The sequence below is a fragment of the Fibroporia radiculosa genome (genome assembly GCF_000313525.1).
Source record: "Fibroporia radiculosa TFFH 294 genomic supercontigs, scaffold4726, whole genome shotgun sequence".
In the NCBI taxonomy this organism is placed as follows: domain Eukaryota; kingdom Fungi; phylum Basidiomycota; class Agaricomycetes; order Polyporales; family Fibroporiaceae; genus Fibroporia; species Fibroporia radiculosa.
In genome coordinates this window covers 105,875-123,830 of record NW_012133411.1, presented here as the reverse complement: position 1 = coordinate 123,830, position 17,956 = coordinate 105,875, and the positions used below count along the sequence as shown (strand labels likewise).

The 17,956-nt window shown below is 48.2% G+C and overlaps 4 protein-coding genes across 4 annotated transcripts; 2 read left to right on the top strand and 2 right to left on the bottom strand.

Annotated features, from left to right (window-relative positions):
* Nucleotides 1-3,755: 3,755 nt before the first annotated feature.
* FIBRA_05583 (uncharacterized protein) lies at nucleotides 3,756-4,909 on the bottom strand (the record flags this gene model as incomplete). Its single annotated transcript, XM_012327343.1, has 7 exons — nucleotides 3,756-3,776; nucleotides 3,833-3,928; nucleotides 3,991-4,101; nucleotides 4,183-4,431; nucleotides 4,487-4,663; nucleotides 4,717-4,830; nucleotides 4,886-4,909. The coding sequence occupies 7 exons, from the start codon at nucleotides 4,907-4,909 to the stop codon at nucleotides 3,756-3,758; spliced, it is 792 nt and encodes a 263-aa protein (XP_012182733.1).
* A 1,208-nt stretch (nucleotides 4,910-6,117) lies between these two features.
* On the top strand, nucleotides 6,118-9,797 carry FIBRA_05582 (uncharacterized protein; the record flags this gene model as incomplete). Its single annotated transcript, XM_012327342.1, has 19 exons — nucleotides 6,118-6,187; nucleotides 6,264-6,520; nucleotides 6,628-6,733; nucleotides 6,786-6,821; nucleotides 6,873-7,008; nucleotides 7,075-7,763; nucleotides 7,828-7,833; nucleotides 7,892-7,977; nucleotides 8,033-8,110; nucleotides 8,169-8,174; nucleotides 8,224-8,284; nucleotides 8,338-8,354; nucleotides 8,412-8,489; nucleotides 8,551-8,659; nucleotides 8,716-8,811; nucleotides 8,861-8,926; nucleotides 8,999-9,279; nucleotides 9,341-9,454; nucleotides 9,513-9,797. The coding sequence occupies 19 exons, from the start codon at nucleotides 6,118-6,120 to the stop codon at nucleotides 9,795-9,797; spliced, it is 2,577 nt and encodes an 858-aa protein (XP_012182732.1).
* A 308-nt stretch (nucleotides 9,798-10,105) lies between these two features.
* FIBRA_05581 (uncharacterized protein) lies at nucleotides 10,106-11,077 on the top strand (the record flags this gene model as incomplete). The annotated part of the gene is made up of 6 exons (XM_012327341.1): nucleotides 10,106-10,159; nucleotides 10,218-10,298; nucleotides 10,357-10,439; nucleotides 10,495-10,809; nucleotides 10,877-10,964; nucleotides 11,015-11,077. The coding sequence occupies 6 exons, from the start codon at nucleotides 10,106-10,108 to the stop codon at nucleotides 11,075-11,077; spliced, it is 684 nt and encodes a 227-aa protein (XP_012182731.1).
* Nucleotides 11,078-12,137: 1,060 nt separating this feature from the next.
* FIBRA_05580 (uncharacterized protein) lies at nucleotides 12,138-16,847 on the bottom strand (the record flags this gene model as incomplete). The annotated part of the gene is made up of 20 exons (XM_012327340.1): nucleotides 12,138-12,306; nucleotides 12,361-12,480; nucleotides 12,533-12,619; nucleotides 12,669-12,962; nucleotides 13,020-13,029; nucleotides 13,090-13,312; nucleotides 13,366-13,511; nucleotides 13,569-13,674; nucleotides 13,719-13,784; nucleotides 13,839-13,850; nucleotides 13,922-13,941; nucleotides 13,995-14,012; nucleotides 14,068-14,182; nucleotides 14,236-14,440; nucleotides 15,730-15,756; nucleotides 15,825-15,925; nucleotides 15,971-16,159; nucleotides 16,236-16,528; nucleotides 16,588-16,654; nucleotides 16,722-16,847. The coding sequence occupies 20 exons, from the start codon at nucleotides 16,845-16,847 to the stop codon at nucleotides 12,138-12,140; spliced, it is 2,394 nt and encodes a 797-aa protein (XP_012182730.1).
* Between the last annotated feature and the right edge of the window lie 1,109 nt (nucleotides 16,848-17,956).

The following is a 17,956-nucleotide window of genomic DNA, read 5'->3' as shown; positions in this document are numbered from 1 at the left end:
AGGAATAAGTCAGGTTGGGATAACCGCCGAGCATCCAAAGACAAGTCGATTTTGGCGAATGCTAAGTTTAGACAAGTCAGGTTCTAAGTTAACTCGAAGTGCGCCAGGCACTGGCGCTAGACTTCGTGCGATATGGAGACTATTTCACGGCTGATACCGCTCGTGTTGGTTGAAAATTTATTTTTAATGGACCATTATGTTCATTAAATTAATGCTGCATATATATATTCGCGTGAAATGTCGGCTTACTGACTTCACAATTCGATCTTTGTGAAGTCAGTGCGACAGCTACGGGCGTTTGTTTCCTATATAGGCAACACATCCTCCCAAAACACCCATGTACTCATGTAATGATGACGAATCGTGGATATGAAGGAGACCGATGCGAAATTGTGTTCGCGGCACAGCAAATCCCACAACGTTATGAATCCAATTTCCATTCTAAGGTGACAAAATGGATACCGAATTATGCCCGTGGAGAGACCTCTGCGCTCGGTGATTAGAACTGCTCACAGGCCAGCACCCCAGCACCGATTGGCGACCCTCAAGCAGAAAATGTTGCGAGGCAGTCCGGGAAAGGACAAGCCGAGAGCATGTGACGTGTGGCTGAACGTCAGCCACACACCGTTACGCCTATTTTCATACGAACTTAATCCTTTCATATATATTCTAGACAGTTAGCGTCTAGATAAAATAATAATCATTCTCGCTCTTTGCTCTTGACCATCATCCGTATCAACAAAATTTAACCATGTACATGATGCAGTCTCATTTTTCCGAGCTTCTGGACTTCGCATATTAGCCTACTTATTGGCCATAAGTGGGATGTCTGAATTTCTTTTCGTAGTTATCATCAATAGGGATATTCAGCAAATTATTTTCATACGAGAGGCATGTCTTCCTTCCCAGTGTCTGTCCTTCCCTTATGGTCTCCGATCGAAGTGGCTGAGGGACCAGTGCAAACGCGGAAGCAGATACGCGTGGGACGTGGTTGCGTCGCCACTGGCGCGGCAGGGCGCGGTCAGTACAATAAGTTCGCCGCTACTAATCCGAGTCTACTTGGGGGAAAACTTGACGTAAAAGACCGATTGTTTCGTACATGGCCTAAGTACAACGACTTCCGCCATGGTTGTGGCTCGACATAATGTGCGCAGAGCTCGCTGTAACGATGTTGGTGTAAAAAATCGTATGCTCTGCGCACCAACTTATCCTGTATCGAGCTTCAAGTGCTAGCTGACATGTTAAGTCCGGGAAATGTAGAACATGACGAGTGCGTATCTTTAACCGAGGTGTGTTTCCTTGGTTCTGTTGTTACTGTTTTGTGAATTAAGTGACAATATCCTTCGATGCGCGAGGATTCCAGGAAAGAAGTTTGTCTTCCACTCAGGAGGAAAAGTAAAATAGTAGTGGTATATCTTTTCCATTTCTGTTTTAATCAAGCGGAGTGGGGCCAGATTGAAGAAACTACCGAAAACCTGGGGCCGTTTGTTTCTGCCGAATAATTGCCGTCAATACTCGCGAAAAATGATGTCGAAGCCCGGCACGGGAACTGAGATCTTGTCTCAAGAAGCTTTTACTAACCGGGGTCGATTGCTCTCGGTGTGCAAAATGGGACTTTTGCACTGACATTGAAATACATTTTAGGATATGATTCAACTTGGGGGCTACTTTTTCGATGTCCCGCAGATGCTTCATCGCTTTTAGCGAGCAAATTCTTGCAGGCCGAATGTAAACGAGGTGCGTACTTCTACGGCTTCTGCATTGATCACATCATATGTAGCCGAGCTTTCCGGCGCTCCGTATGCTGTCGTGATAACCGCAGCGCAAGCACACGTACAAGTTGAGTGCCCATAAAATACTCGTAGATACATATACAACGTTCTCACCAAAGTACAATGTCTATGGGATGGTTTACCCATTCTACATGCCAACAATTGGTCTCTGAGACCGTCGCAAAATCTGAAGTGGCGCCGGCGCCGATCTCATCAGTTGCGCCTGTTCTGTCGTCGCTCAGCGGTGATGTGGTCTGACTTGTGCAGGTCCCTCCGCGTGGTACACTCGATGTGCTGCGGTAGTGCCTTTCGTCTGCGTAATGCAGAGTTGGCATCAGTGTCCTTCATTGAACCCGCGATACGACATGTTTTCGGAAAGTAGTAGGGTAGTCTGGACTGTACCCTGGTCCGAGGGCTCCTTTGCTTTAGATGCAGATCTTTACAGCTCGCTGTGATGTTTTAATTTAAGTCGACCCAGAGCCAGGGGTTTACTCTTCTGTCAGAGGGAGGTCCATAAGCTTCGAGGTTATTTTCTGCACTGAATTGATTCATGTAGGGATACCATCCCAGGCTCGGCAATAATCCCATGGTCGACGTGGAGCCCAGACGCTCGGTCTTTAGCCACGCCTACAGGCTGATTAAAGCCTTGTGCAGCTCCTCTTCCCCCCGGTTTTTGCAGCTCTTATTTATGCACATAATCCCTCAGTCATGCGAGCGCATCGTCCGACATCGCACGATGTTCTCCGCCAGCGTTGGAATTTCTTGTGTTTATGCTCCGTGATTTGGATATACATAGTCAGAAGCAGGACCGAAGACACTCCTCTGGAGAAGCCTATGCAATTTTGAGCGCAATCAGAAGAGGTACGCATCCCGTACCGTCTTTGTAATCTTAGCTAAAATCAGGGGAAAATATACTCCGCGACTCCCACATGCGCTGGCACTGTAAACATGATGGAAGGACATTCTGCCGCGTGAGTGTTTTGGGGTGAGCACGCTCCTTCCATCGTCTTTCCTTCTAGGCGCAAGAATCAAAAGCTCATACTCAAATTTGGGGAAGCACGCCTCATGGATAACCTTCAGGCTTCCAGACAACGTAGGAACTCTCCCCTCGTTTTACTGTTCCGAACGCTTGGAACGATTTTGCCTTGCCAACTCGACCGAGCGCTTCGGACGCAAAGACTGATATTGGATTCGAGACTTGTATCTGGATACCTCACCTCGTGCTATCTTGTGGCACGCGCTACGCCGATGCTCCTATGGTCCATTATTACCATGTGACCTAAGAAGAACGGTAGCGCATCAAACAACATCTCCATAAACACCATTCAGCTCCATCGCTCAAATATCGGCAGTTGCGTAAACAATTAGATGGGACACAAGGTTCAAGACCAAAATGGGGACGTAGGTGGTAGTCCGATCCGGGACGACACGGATCCGACATCGAGAGACCTTACAGAACAGTCCGCGGTACCGGGAGTGTCGGCTAATAATTCCCAGGAGATTCATCTCGGTTCCGTGGCAAGGGGAATTGAAAGAACAAGACGGGGTATGTAAAAACACAGCCGACTGTAGGTAAACTCGCGACATACAGTCGGAGGAATGCCGCATAGTGTTGTTTGACGCTGGGGCCCGTGCGGTACCTATCAATATTCCAGAATATTTTGCAGGGTGATGCCAGAGGTGCTGAAAGCACGTTGACGGATCGGTAGAAATAGCTCTTGCGCAGCTAGGGTGCGTAACTCAGATCGGACCAGCAGACGGCCAATGCGACACACAAACTTTGAGGCTGATCGAGAATTTCGCTGACAGATATTATCAACTCTATACGCAACAGCAATAGCCCAGGACATCATGGCAGACGGAGACAAGGCGGTACAACGAGGCAAGGCGGTACAAAGGTTAATTGAAAACATCTGGTGAAACAATGGCAATGCAATGTCCTTTACAAGCGCGTAACACGCTGCCGACGACGTTGGGGAAATTTCAAAGCGGACGTGGAGGATTCTAAATCATTTCGTGCCATCAGGTATGCAGTGCTGCTGGGGGGAGGGGACACGCACCATGTCATGATCCTTAGGCAAAGTACGAGAGGGATGGTTATCATCGAGCAACATGTAGGCAAATACTGGAGAAAGGCCAACTCTACGAAATCCCACCTATGGTGCACAGGATGGTAGATATTAGCTCGAGCGTTTCAACCAGTGGCCTAGATACTCACTTTTCGCACAAAGGCCAGGTTGCGCTGGAGGAGCTGTTCTTCCGTGGCACTCCCGCGCAGGTCGGGATTTATGCGGGGAACTGATGGCCAAGTCAGTATATATTTTACCCCCTAATACCAGCAGATGCCGATACGTTCATTTGAATGTGAGCGCCGGCCTGACTATATTGACATCTGAGATTCTGGGCTTACCTCTGCACGCAATTGTTCGAACAGGCGCTGCACCGCCCACGAGGCAATTCCACGGCGACGAATCGCGTCCTCTATCACGAGGTAGTCGCCGGGGAAAGGGTTGTCGCAGCAGTCGAGCAGAGCGAACTTAGTTTTTTTGGCGCTGAGTTCTGGGCCAAAGATTCTGGTGCCAGACTGGACCCCAATGCGCCATGTTTCCCGTAGCGTTCCATCGGCGTTAAAGAGGAAGCTGCTTAGGGACTCGAGTTGCTAGAGGTCGTTTGTTAGATCTATCGCGGCATTGCAATTGGCGAGTGATCTATACCTGCCCTCCCATGCCAGATGACTCGAGTTCTTCATGGAAATCATCAATGTAATTTCCATTGACTAGGCGGTAGGTGAGTTGACCGATCTGTCTTTCTTCCACACAGAGATCAAGTTTGACTTTGAAGTACTGTGAAATTGTAAGCCAGCCATTAGTCGCTGAGATGAAGATCCCACCCTAAGCCAAGGGTCGAACAAGTTTCGTGTCTCTCTTTGAATATTGAAACCAACCCGGCAAACTCGTAGTCGGACACTACCGTCCTCTGAGAAGACTTCATGCTCGATAGGATGGCTTTCCCAGATTTTAGGAAAGCTGGGTAGATCCGATACCTCGACGTTGACGGTCTGCTGTTCTAGTTAGTCGGTACTATCAGGAGCCAAAACGTCTAATGACACGCACTGGAGAAGAACTGGTTGTGGACATGGTGAGCGATAAGTTCATGTAGCGGAAGCCAACAGATGCTGTGAGCCCGAATGCTTTTATACGCCACGATTAAGACGTAGAGGACCCACAGTGAAAATTTAGGAGTACGGTGATCACTGTGATTACGCTAACAAGTGGCACCAGTCCCTGCTTGTGCGCTCGAGGGCCTAGCCATAAGCATGCTTCGCCGCATTTCTTACTTACGATTCTGTGGTCGATCAGAAACGAGTTGAAGCACCCGCGAATTTGATTGGTGCCTTGTATTTTACTGGTTAATTATGTTGCCGCGGCCGGCGCTACCGAATAATCAATTTCACCTTTATGGAGCGTCAATTGTGGTCGAGAACAATCTCCCCCCTTATGGATTTGTCTTTATATTGTCGGTATGCGAACTGCGTTTGTTCACGACCATTTGTCCCATACAAATCCATCGGGCACTTTTCTAAAGCTGCCAGCATGCTCTCGGCCCTAACGCAGGTCCAAGGGCATCCAGCTGGGTCGTTTTCATACGATATGCATCTTGGTGGAAGGGTCAACTCATGGAGACTCGATAATGGACATAGCAATCACAGCTTGGAATTAGGCAACCGTTTGTTTTCCACTCCCGCTCAGCTAATTTTGGAGGAGGAAGGAGAAGAACGGATACAGATCATACTTTGACGTTCGATACAGACGCGGATATCAGCTCATTTCAAATGAGGCTCATGTTTGACCAAAGATCTCGGGTTCAACGCCCTTGCTTTCCGTGGCTCATGCACTCCACAGACATTTGCAAGTCACGTAGATGGCGGGCGGTGGATGTAGTGGCGGACCGTAGCGGCAAGCCGGTGGGCTGGCAAAAGCCACCATGTGAGTTGCATGTGAACGTTGTTCGTGTGACCCCATAATCACTTGACCCGTTCTGTTCAGGGATACGCGTGCTATGAAGCCTTCGAAAGGGGACAAAGTCCTTATTGAACCTGGGCTCCGTCACAATTTCGCCTTCTCGCTGACCTTGATTCATCCTAGCACGGCAGTCGAGGATTGCCCTTTGCCCCTATAGGATACACCTGCTCGTGCTCTCCGGTAGCACATCGGGCTAGCAAGCGTCACACGGAAAGAACTTTATTTCAGTTGTCATGTGAGGCCGAATCCTCGACAAATTCAGTGCGCGAGCTGAACATTGATTCCGTTCTCCAGACGATTAAAACCCTCAAGGCTGTATCACAATGAGCCAGATACCCTTCCAACTTACGGGGTTAGACCCTTCGTCTACCTGGCAGCCGCTCCCCTCCCAAGGTGCTTGTAGATATGCCATTCAGGCGCTCAACTAGGGTCCTGATCCTCGTGTCCTTTATCTGTCGGGTAATCTCAGCCCCCCCTGGTTTTCCGGCCAGCGGCAATGGGCTATGGTACATATCTCCGGGCCAGGCCGACGGCTGGGCAACGGAATGGCTCCCAATCGGCAATGGTTATGTCGCAGGTGGGCTAGCCAGTCCTGATCTTCCCTTCCAGAGACATCATAGATCTGATCGGACTGGCGCTATAGCCTCGATGCCTGGAGAGACAATGCAGGAAACGATGCACGTAAACATTGAATCTTTATGGTCTGGTGGACCTATGCAAGATCCGGTATGTCCGTCAGTTCTGTTATCGACAGACGGACGCTGTAGCCCGCTTCACAAGAGGACCTTTCCGTTTCGGACTACTCCCAGCTTCTATGTTGACATTCTTCATAGTCATACAATGGAGGCAACCAATTGCCTTCCCAACAAGGCGCGATGGCGCAAGACATGCAAGCATATCGCCAGGCAATCTTTGCAAGTTCGAATGGGACCATCAATAGTAAGTGTTGACCATATTTCATGCAGCCCAGTTAGTTGATGGGAGACATTAGACATTGAAGAGCTCATGACCCCTCCGGGGGCATATGGTGCGAAACTTTGGTGAACAGCGTTTGGCCGTCCTGTTGACCAACTTATAGGGTCGTATGCTGCGGCGCCATCTTTACTGACCACTATGGACTTGAATGGATTGACAACAGATTACTTCCGCTGGCTTGACTTGGACGAGGCGGTTGCGCGAACGATGTGGACAGAGGGCGATGTCACTTATATTCGGTAAGGATCATCTATGTGAAAGAGTCGCTATGCCTAGTGACGATATCTCATGCACATATTTACCAGCGAACAATTTTGTTCTCAACCTGCCCAGGCCTGTGTTCAATACGTAAATACCACAGATGGAAGCCAACTGCCCTCTCTGACGTACGCATTCTCCATCGTGATCGACGCAGGCCTACCAGTGCCGAACATCACTTGCCTTGATGATGACACGCTCATGGTGACAGGTCTAGTAAATGATCCAGGCATGGCCTATGAAGTGCTCGCACGCGTGCGCACCTCGAATGGTGCCTCTACCTCATGTGCTCCATCTGGCGGCAACGCGACGTTGAGCGTTGCAAATACCGAAGAAGCATGGATCACCTGGGTCGGAGGGACTAATTATGATATGTACGCCGGGACTGCTACCGAAGGGTTTTCTTTTGCAGGCCCAGACCCGCACGCGGCGCTCGTCCCCTTGTTGGATGCTGCGACTGCATCATCGGTTTCGTACAGATCACTTCTGGCCACACACACAGCGGACTATGCTGCCGTAATGGCACCGTTTTCATTGTCGCTCGGACAGACACCGGACTTTTCAACACCGACGGACCAGCTGAAGGCGGCTTATGAGACGAATGTTGGAAACTCATACCTAGAGTGGGTGCTGTTCAATTATGGGCGATACCTACTCGCGGGAAGCTCGCGTGGGGATCTACCTCCAAATTTACAAGGAAAGTGGGTGGAAACATGGAGCAATCCATGGGGTGCCGGTGAGTTTATCTCGAAGCGATCGTTCTTCTATTACACTAATACGTCGATTGTCTTAACAAATAGACTATCGTAAGCGTATTTCCCGCTCCAGATTTTGTCCTAGATTTCCGAGTGCTGTTATTCCTAGATTCCAACATCAACATTCAGATGAACCATTGGTTTGCGGAGATGACCAACATGGACGTCATGCTTCCCCTCTTCAACTATATTGAGGTAGATAGTAATTTTCTCGCTCATCAAATGTAACTTATCTTTCTGCGAATGTCAGAACACTTGGGCCCCACGCGGCGCAGAAACGGCGCAGATTCTTTATAACATCTCCCGCGGTTGGGTGACTCATGACGAGGTGTGTATCCTAACCAAATGAGCACGTCCTTTTGCGATGTATTCACAAAATGCTACAGATGAATGTATGTCATATCCGGTCTCTGTGTTGGATTGGGACTACAGACTTCGTAGATTTTCGGCCACACCGGTATGAAATTGGACGGGAATTCTGCCCAGTGGGCTGATTACCCTGGTGCGTAAGCCTCGAATGTATACGGTATATTATGTGCTTATTTATTCGTATAGAATCTGCCGTTTGGATGGTATATTTTCCATAATACTTCATTCCGACTTAATCATGTAACTGGTAATGGACACAGATGATTCATGTCTGGGACCACTTCGACTACACCAATAACATCACGTGGTTTAGAGAACAAGGGTGGCCGCTTTTAAAGGTAAACTGCTGTGTTACGAACACATAGGAGCCTGAATAACTTACATCAGACCGACATATAGAGCGTTGCGGAATTCCACTTGGACAAACTCATTCCGGATTTGCATTTTAATGACTCTACGCTCGTCACTAACCCTTGTAATTCCCCAGAGCAGGTACCCATCACATTCGGTATGTAATATTGACAACGATATCATGTCTCAAGAGATGTACTAACGGAAAGATAGGGTGTGCACACGCGCAGCAGCTTATTTGGCAGTTGTTCAACTCTATTGAAAAAGGCTATGCGTTATCTGGCGACACGGATACTGCGTTTTTGGAGGGTGTGTTCATCAACTTTTCGTTCGGAAAGAGATCTAATGACCCAATCAGAGGTCAAGGAAAGGCGAGAACAAATGGACAAGGGCATTCACATTGGTTGGTGGGGCCAACTGCAGGGTAGGTTCTACATATACCTCGTCGACCGCAGTTGTTTATAAGATAGATAACGTTAACTGTTTAATTCGTTAGAATGGAAGGTCGACATGGATTCGCCCACGGACACACATCGCCACCTCTCTCACCTCATTGGACTCTACCCGGGCTACGCGATTACGTCTTACAATCCGTCGATTCAGAACGGTAGTCTGTATGGATACAACAAAAGCGACGTACTTGCTGCCGCGGAGATTAGTCTTTTCCATCGTGGCAATGGGACCGGTCCGGACGCAGATTCTGGATGGGAGAAGGTTTGGCGGGCAGCTTGTTGGGCCCAGCTGACAAATGCAAGCGAGTTTTACTTTGAGCTTTCGGTAGGTTCCTTATATGCATGTATCTTCCACTCGTGATCTCACTCAGGACATCATCGCTTAGTATGCTGTTGAACGCAACTTCGCCGGCAACTTGCTCGATCAGTATACGCCTAACACAGGGCCCGATGGCGTCTTCCAAATCGACGCTAACTTCGGGTATCCCGCCGCATTGCTGGTAAGTATTAACGCAGGCCTCGAACTTGTTGATATACAAAGTATCCACATCCTTGCAGAATGGCCTCCTCCAGGCACCCGATGTTGCCTCATATTCCACGCCCCTTGTCATCACCATACTCCCAGCATTGCCGGATGTATGGCCGTCCGGATATATCAAGGGTGCACGAACCAGAGGAGGCATGACGCTGGATTTAGCGTGGGAACATGGAAAGCCGACCTCGGTCAACATTGTGGTTGATCAGAATGTACAAGCACGGCCCGTTCAGATCGTTTATAATGGTAATGTCCTGGCTACGTTCACGACGTCAGGAGGCATCACCAAAGCTATCGGACTCAACTAGCAGCGTTCAATTTTTGTATCGTTGGTATCCAGACAGACATGAATAACGAACATTTTATATGGCATTTCTCAAGGATTTTACGAAATCTAAGGTCACTGCGTAGACTGTTGCAATCAGGAAGTTGAAAGAGCGTCGGAATGAGTGCCACCTTGTGATTTCGGACCGAAACTAGTATGACGCGTGTAAGCGCCCATACTCGACCTGTCGGCTGTCGCCTCTCTAGCTCATAGTATCCTGCTCAACGTCAGCCGTCTATCGTCTTATAAGCATTCTCTCTGGTCCCATAAAACGGCAAGATATTCTAGATCATGGCGTCGAGACCACTGAACGACGATGAGGTCCTCACGGAGATGAACAAAATGGTTTATATCCCCCCGAGTTAACGATGGGGAGGCAATTGATTACCATTCTTATTCATAGGTTGCATTCATCAAGCAGGAAGCCATGGAGAAAGCACGAGAAATAAGGGTCAAAGCAGACGAGGAGTTCGCCATTGAGAAAGTGGGCCTGCGATGACTTGTAGTCTTGCTGTGCGGGGTCACTCAATCATAACCTCTAGGCTAAACTCGTGAAGCAAGAACAGCAAGCCATAGATGCTCAATACGAGAAGAAGCGGAAGGGCGCAGAGGTTGCTCAGAAGATGTATATATCTTCGTGTCTGATCTCCCCTTACGCGACTAACAGGTTGATTTACCAGTACCCAATCGACCCTGACGAACAAGTCGCGATTGAAATTGCTTCAGCAACGTGAAGAACATTTGCAAGATCTCTTCAACACCTCTCGCACCCAGATCGTTGAGCTTGCTGCGGACGAAGGGCGTTATTTGCAGTTCCTCCAGGGCGTGATCGTGCAAGGATTCTTGCAGTTGCTCGAGTCGGAGGTCACGGTTCACGCGCGAGAGAAGGATGTCGAGATTGCGCAGCGAGCAGTAGAAGAAGCATCCAAGCAGTACACTGAGATCAGTGGCCGGACTGTGACGGGAATAGTTGAGGCAACATTGAGTGGTGATATGTACGTTTTATCTTGCTCAAATTGTACTCTATTGGATTGAGTTTTGATATTTGTTTTCCATCCAAAGCGCTGGTGGTGTCAAACTGCAGAGCGGGAACCGGCGCATCACTTTGGATAATACGTTAGACGAGAGACTGCGTTTACTGGAGAATAGCGTGAGTGCAGATTTACTCAACGAATATTGTTATATGAACGGCTCTCGCAGATGCTCCCTGAGATTCGGAACAATCTCTTCGGTCCCAACTCCAACCGAAAATTCTACTCGTGATATACCAAACCTTATTGGTCGAAGCCTTATAAGTGTCATGTACATACGACACATAATAGCCCTGAGCTCAACTGCACTGTGTGACTTCTTATTCTTATGAGTACACACGGCAGGCTTCTCTTTAGTTGGCTACATCAAAATGCTTCCACGCCGGATATTCTTCCCGAACTTTCCTGAGGTGCATCAAGGCGACTCATTAAATGTGAACGAAGCAGAGTAGATATATATCTGCTCAAGCTCGGGTTTGTAATATCACCACTAGCGTCACAGAAAATATTTCCAATCCAGGAAAGGTTGGGAACGACGCATTGCTCGCTTTAATTGAGCCGGTGATCTTGCCTGTTGTATGCGGAACTTTCACAGATGCATGTAGGCTAGAGGTGAGTATCAATTCATAAAGTAGAATCTGCGCACGTCCCAAGAACGTTAACGACTCCGGAGAGAACGCTGTAACTTAAACCTGCAATGCAGTGGCGAAAGCAAAAGGCCTGCTGCGACCGAACGTGATTCAGGTCCGCTTTACTTGGTTCATTGAAAACTGTCAGCGCAGACGCTGTCTTCCTCAGAAATAAATGTTCAATGTTGTGCAGAACCATGAATAATTTTATTACAATGCCCACGTAAGGTGCATGTCGCCGTCGTGCTCGCTCTTCTTGATTCCAAGATCTTGGTCAATTGCCATTCTCTCAGACTGGGAGTACGCAGCAATCTTCACGTCGTGACAGATGGCGGAACGTTCGAACGATCGTCAGAGTCTCGCGAGATAGACGTGTAGAGATGATGTATCACGCATAAGACTTGTTTATGAGAAGTACAATATCAAAGGTCGTCTAGGACGCCATGCCTCAATTCGTTCAACTATCCCTGACATATAAAACCTCTCGCTATATATCCCCAAAATTCGCTGCTCCAGGCTGTTGAGGTTCAGCGGCGATCAGACCAAGCGTAGAAAGACCCATTTTTCAACACTCTGCCGATCGTCATGAGATCAACTGTTATCCAAGTCAGTATTTTTTAGCTGTGCAGCCGGTCCGGACCCCACTCACACAATACTGAATATTTATATAGCTCTATACATTGTTACGATCATTGGGAGTTGTGGGCCTTTCTTGATTTCGCTCCGCACAACGGGTCTCCGCACGAGGGTTGATCGATGTGTGATGTCGTCTGCGGGCACGGCTAGCTCAAATACGAAAGCACGGATTAGAGTGAAGAGTAAGGCCTTCATCCTGCACAGGTGCACATCAGGTAGATGCTAACAAGCCGACCATAAATTGGCTTACTCAACAATGGAGAAGCGATAGCCAACGCAGGCATGTGGCCCACTCATGAAGGTCATCAAATTGCTCCACGCGCCCGGGATGGACTGAGCACTCTCGGGAATAGATTCCCATCGTTCCGGGCTAGGAAATATCTTAGCATGATGGGCCAAGTACACTAATTCGGCCAACGCACTTGAATTGGTGCGCATCTTGACCCCACAGCACTTTGGACCGGTTTAGAGCGAGGAGAGGAATGTCGAGTGGTGTGCCCTTCTTAATCCTGCGTAACAGCGTAAGACACTGGCAGAGCGCTGACAATCGTGACATACCTTATACTGTACTGTACTTGCCCGCTAGTATCAATGAACGGAACTTTGAGAGGTATTACATCGTCCTCCATTGCGGTCCGAAGTGTGGCGGGGACAGGTGCATAGAGGCGCAGTGTCTCCCGAACTACCGCATCGAGATATGGGAGGGCGTTGAGAACGTCCATAGTTGGAGTTTCAGTAGGTACTTCCAACAGCTCAGCCCGTAGTCTGTCCTGCACTGCAGACGCCTTTCCGAGTGCATACAATGCCCACGCTGTTGAATTATTCGTGGTATCATGTCCCGCCACGAGAAACCTAGTACAGAAGCGAATGTCAATGCGTGTCGGGCATTATCGAATTTAGGTAACAGACGTAGGAATTTCTAGCAACAGTCTCGTCAGATTATTTCGAAATATAATGTATTCGAGAAAAAGAAACGCACGGGCCATCACATCGTCGTCGGTCAGCCTGTGGTGTTCGGGCACATCATCTGTCAGGTTAGCCTCGAGTAGTACCGTTAACAAGTCACGACTGCGTGAGCTTTTCGAGTAATTCCCATCCGCCATCGCGGCCGCAATCTCGGCCTTCTTTTGTTGAATGAGCTGCATGCCAATACGCCTCATGGCGGCCTTAGCCTTCTTGACCCGTCCCAGACGTTGAGTGGGCTTCAAAAGATGATGGTCATTTGGTATACAAGTAACAAGACCGAAAAACACACTAGGTAGCGAACAGGAGGAACAAAGTATCTCAAGATTGGGTATATAGACGGTTTCCCCGTTGATGGGCCGATCATTGCTGCGAATGCCTGGTTGAATTCGTTAGGAGGTTCGTCTACTTTCAACGCAGACAGGTCATAATCGAATCCTATTTTAAATGAAAGTGTATGTTAGAATTTTCCCCAAGGTAAGACACTAAACCGACCAGCTAAGCCAATAACGTCAAGGGTCATCTTCGTCAACCCGATATGAACGTCCAAGCGAGCGCGCTCGCCCAGCACTGAAATTTCTTCGTTCCATATATCTCGTAGCTATACCGCTTAGTGTGATAGTTATAGATAAAGAATGTATATACCTGAATGGCCTTCTCTATAAAAATTCCAGTCACATCGCGAATCTGCGCGGCGCCAAACGCAGCGTTCTATCGTAAAATATGAGAAATGTCATGAACATGGGAGAATATGTTAAGAAATACCGCAATTCTTCTCTGTTCACACAATTGAGCACACGCAAGTTCTAAACGCTTGAAATCATTCAAATATAGTCAAGGTTGCTCACCTGTCTGCGATGATGTTCACCTATAGAAAGTGTCCCTCAGAAGACATTATTCAGCAGAGAACATCTGTCTCACCTTCAACAGCTAATAAACCTATACGGATGGAGATGAGCTCAACAAGTAGAATGTATAACTTCAAAATCCATACCCTTCTCTACTACCTCAGCGACCAAGAACTGTACCATCTTAGGCTTCTGATAGATATTTGGGTGGTTCAGAATGTGAGCCAGAGCTTTCGTGTCCATGGTATACAATCGGTCTTCCTATCACCAAGGTATGTCAGCCTGTGCTGAAACGGCGAGCGCAAGATACGCACATTGAACCATCCTTTAGACCTAATTGTACTCCCATATCTTTCGACCCAGTCCTCATGCAGTTCCGTATTACCTTTGTGGTAGATTTGGAACAAGTTGCCATACAAGAAGCTAGGGTTGCGAGGGCCAGGTAATGAGCGCAGTGACGAGAAGCGAGGCTTGACAAAGAGCACATAGGCTACCCAACATAGCAGCACGACAAACAGCCTGCTGAGAAGGGGATAAACCAGATGTTCAGCGATGGTACTCATCTAATTCGACTCAAGCGTTTGATGATGAAACGCGGTCCATTAAATAGGTATCATGACCATGGCGTGGTAGAGCGTGGATTTGAGCTTCGAAGCGGGAGTAGCTAGTCTCAGTCTCCATCTTCTAGACCCCATACCCGTCGAGTGTGGACAGTGACATGACAGATGCGGACCTGATAGTATACATTCCGAGCCGTCTCATGTCCGATCACTAAGAAGCGGGCAAACTTGGGAACTTGTACTCGTCTAGTTTACCTATAGCGTCCACAATCCACGCCAGGAATATTACTACTCATGCAAAGCAGTCCTTCAAATGGTGATTAGAAACGTTGTAGACTAGCTGAGGCCGCATGGATGCCACCATCACTTGCGCAGCACTCAGCGCTCAGCGTTCAATCTCAATCCCGCTGAAAGGCACCGACACAACGGAAAACACTCACCGAAGTGACCACTAATACAAGGTCTCGAACATGTCAAATCCTTGTGAAGACCGCCCAGCCAGCCAACATACGGCTAGCATGCATCATGTAATAGGCTCATACCAGGAAAGCTTCAGCGGAAGCAGCGCTAGAACTGCCCGAGTCCTCTCACACGACACGATATACCGACAAGATATGATGGGGAGAGGAAGATAACGTCTGTATCTGTTTTTTCAGGCGGCGTCGGCCAAGTAGGTTTGTTTAAGTAGCATCATGTCAGACGAGTCACTCGAACACGATCCCCGCCCCAAGTAGTAATGATCGCTGAGCGCCTACTACCGTAGGTCAACTTCGGGAAATGGCCCGCGAAATGGCCCAAGCCTTTCCTCAAGCTCTGTACATTCCTCCTAATTCGCACTTTCATATCATCATATTTTGCTCTAGTATTACATATGATGCTTGATGACGAATAACAACACTTGCATGATTTAGGAGAGTACAACCCGAACTAAGTATATATTGATACATGGTGCACAAAGCGCACATGCAAGACACCAGAAAATACCATGATTTAGTAATCTCTGTGCCTTATGGCTCTAAAAACAAAAGATGATACAGTAGTAGGAGGAGCGGGAGGAGCAGAAGGAGCAGGAAGATATAGTAGTTCAAAGCATCTTCCGAGCTCGCACCTGCACCGTGAGAGACCCAGCCATTGTCACGGTAAATGCGTCCGTCATTTGCGGCTCTGCACGCAAAGCGTGCATAAATATCTCCTTCTCATAAGGGACTAATAGATAAAAGGCAGAATCTCAACCAACACGCGACGAACTCATACGCAGCTAGCTGAGCTGCAGGACTAGGAAAAAAAAACTTGCAGTTTGTATCAATATCTTGATGTCTCAAATGCGGTGACCAACAACGTACCACAGTCGAGGTCCTGTGCCAAACCTGTTCAAATGAGGAGGAGCTGGCTTCACGAAATGGCCCTTGGAGTCAAGATGTCTTCCAGGAGTAAAACGCCATGTCTGAATATCGAAGTTCACGAAGAGTAATAAACAGTTGCAACGTACTTCTTCATCCTGCATCATATGATAATCTGACCACAAGATGTAATCACCTTTATCGATTTTGACTGCGGGTAGACCAAGCTTGGGCAACGCAGGAGGCATATCATCGCATAACGCAAGACGTGCATTCTTAGGGAATCCGGGCCAAAGCTGTACTGTCTCGTAGAAAGTTGTCAGATGTTTGTGATAGCGCTATGAAGATTTCAAGAAACAATGTTAGCAGAGGTACGGTCATCAAGCATATCAGGATTGGAGTGTTCGGACTCACAGACATCTCTTCGAACGCTGGTGCAGTCAAATGGCCTCCGTTCGCTGCGGTTTCTTCCCTAAGTTGATCCATCCAATCTGGTTCAGCAAGCATGGCATGAAGGCTCCATCCAAGATAATTTTCTCGCCCCGCAAACAGTAGCGTCAGCAACACATTACGGACTACATGAGAATCAGTGTTACTAGAGTCGCTTAGAATCTCGGAGAGGTAATCAGGAAGTAGGATAGATGCAGCGTCCTGCATCTGTGTCGAGAGTGAAAGTCGACTTGCAGAATATTGCGAGAGCGATCCGGCTAGCAAGATCTATATATTTTGCGTCAGGTTGAGGTCAAAACGACACTTCTGTTCATACCATTCCAATCGACAGATATCCCCTTTTCGGCCACATCAATGAGTAGGGCTCTCGCGGTGGGCACGATCTGGTAACCACAATCTAAGTCATCAACAGATCGAGTATCGGGCCTCTAGGACTAACCTCTGCCATACCCTGGCGAACGTGATCGTTACAGGATTTCCGACCGAACAAGGGTCTGGAATTGACACGTCTATTGAACGTCCTGCAGACGAATCAAAAATATTTCTTACGACATCATTCTCCAAGCCGCCCTCCATTCTGTGCCTTCTGAAGCTACTGGAATTCCTTCACCTGGAAACTGGCCGAACATCTCGATAGCTATTGGACCCCTGCTGTATTTGCTTACATCACCTTTGGGAGAGACGATTTGACTATGGAAATTGATACATACCGTAGCATCTTACTTTATTTCACATACTTGAGCTACCCGGGCCTGCCTATCAATATACCGCGACCCCAGTTCGGCATTGTGAATGTGCACACAGGGCCAAACTGTTTCAGCCAGCCTTGCATCCACGAAATAATTGTCCGTGTGCGAATAGAGGACTTGTGAATTACCGATGAGGGGATGGCCTTTGGGACCAGGCAAATCGGGGCGCGCACGTGTCCCAATGTATTGATTCGGGTAGACGATCCAGAGTAGTGCTATCGCCAACGAACCGACGATGGCCGTAATCGTAGAGAAATCAGAGGTGAGTGAGGTGAAGGCCTTATAGTCGGCGTCCAAGATATACGGCACTCACCGGTGACACTATCGTCATGTATCGCTGGCTGCGTCGACGTAAAGTTTAGTGACGCCTTCACAAGGCTCACATAGCTTTGACTCGACAACCCAGGTATCAATGCGTATTCTCTGGCCACAACGACCGAGCCTGACATAGTGTCGTCACTATTTGAAACTTAGGTTGGAAATGCCAAATACTCACGCTAACAACCATCGAGTCCCTAGCTCTGGACCGACTGCGGCATGTGCTCATCTCAATCATCCCTGAGCTCAGCCTACACAGGACTCATCGTAACACAACAAAGACGGACGAAAAGACCGACGCAATCCCGCCAAGGACTCTCGCACTGGCACTGTGTTCGCTCACAGTGTGCAGATCTAACAGTATTGGGAGGAATCACTTGTTCGATCACCTGCGATGATCAGGCCCCGACGACCTAGTGCTTCAGAAGATAAGACAACGGAGTCGACATCGCAGCTTATACCATATAAGTCCACTGTATTTATAGAATCCTAAGGTGAGAGACATACGACCGATATCTCATCAGAGTATGATGGACATTGGGTGGCACTGACTCGGACAGACCGATATGATTGAAGGAGGGGGAAAACAGGCCGCACTTCAAGTTAGTCCACCTGTCA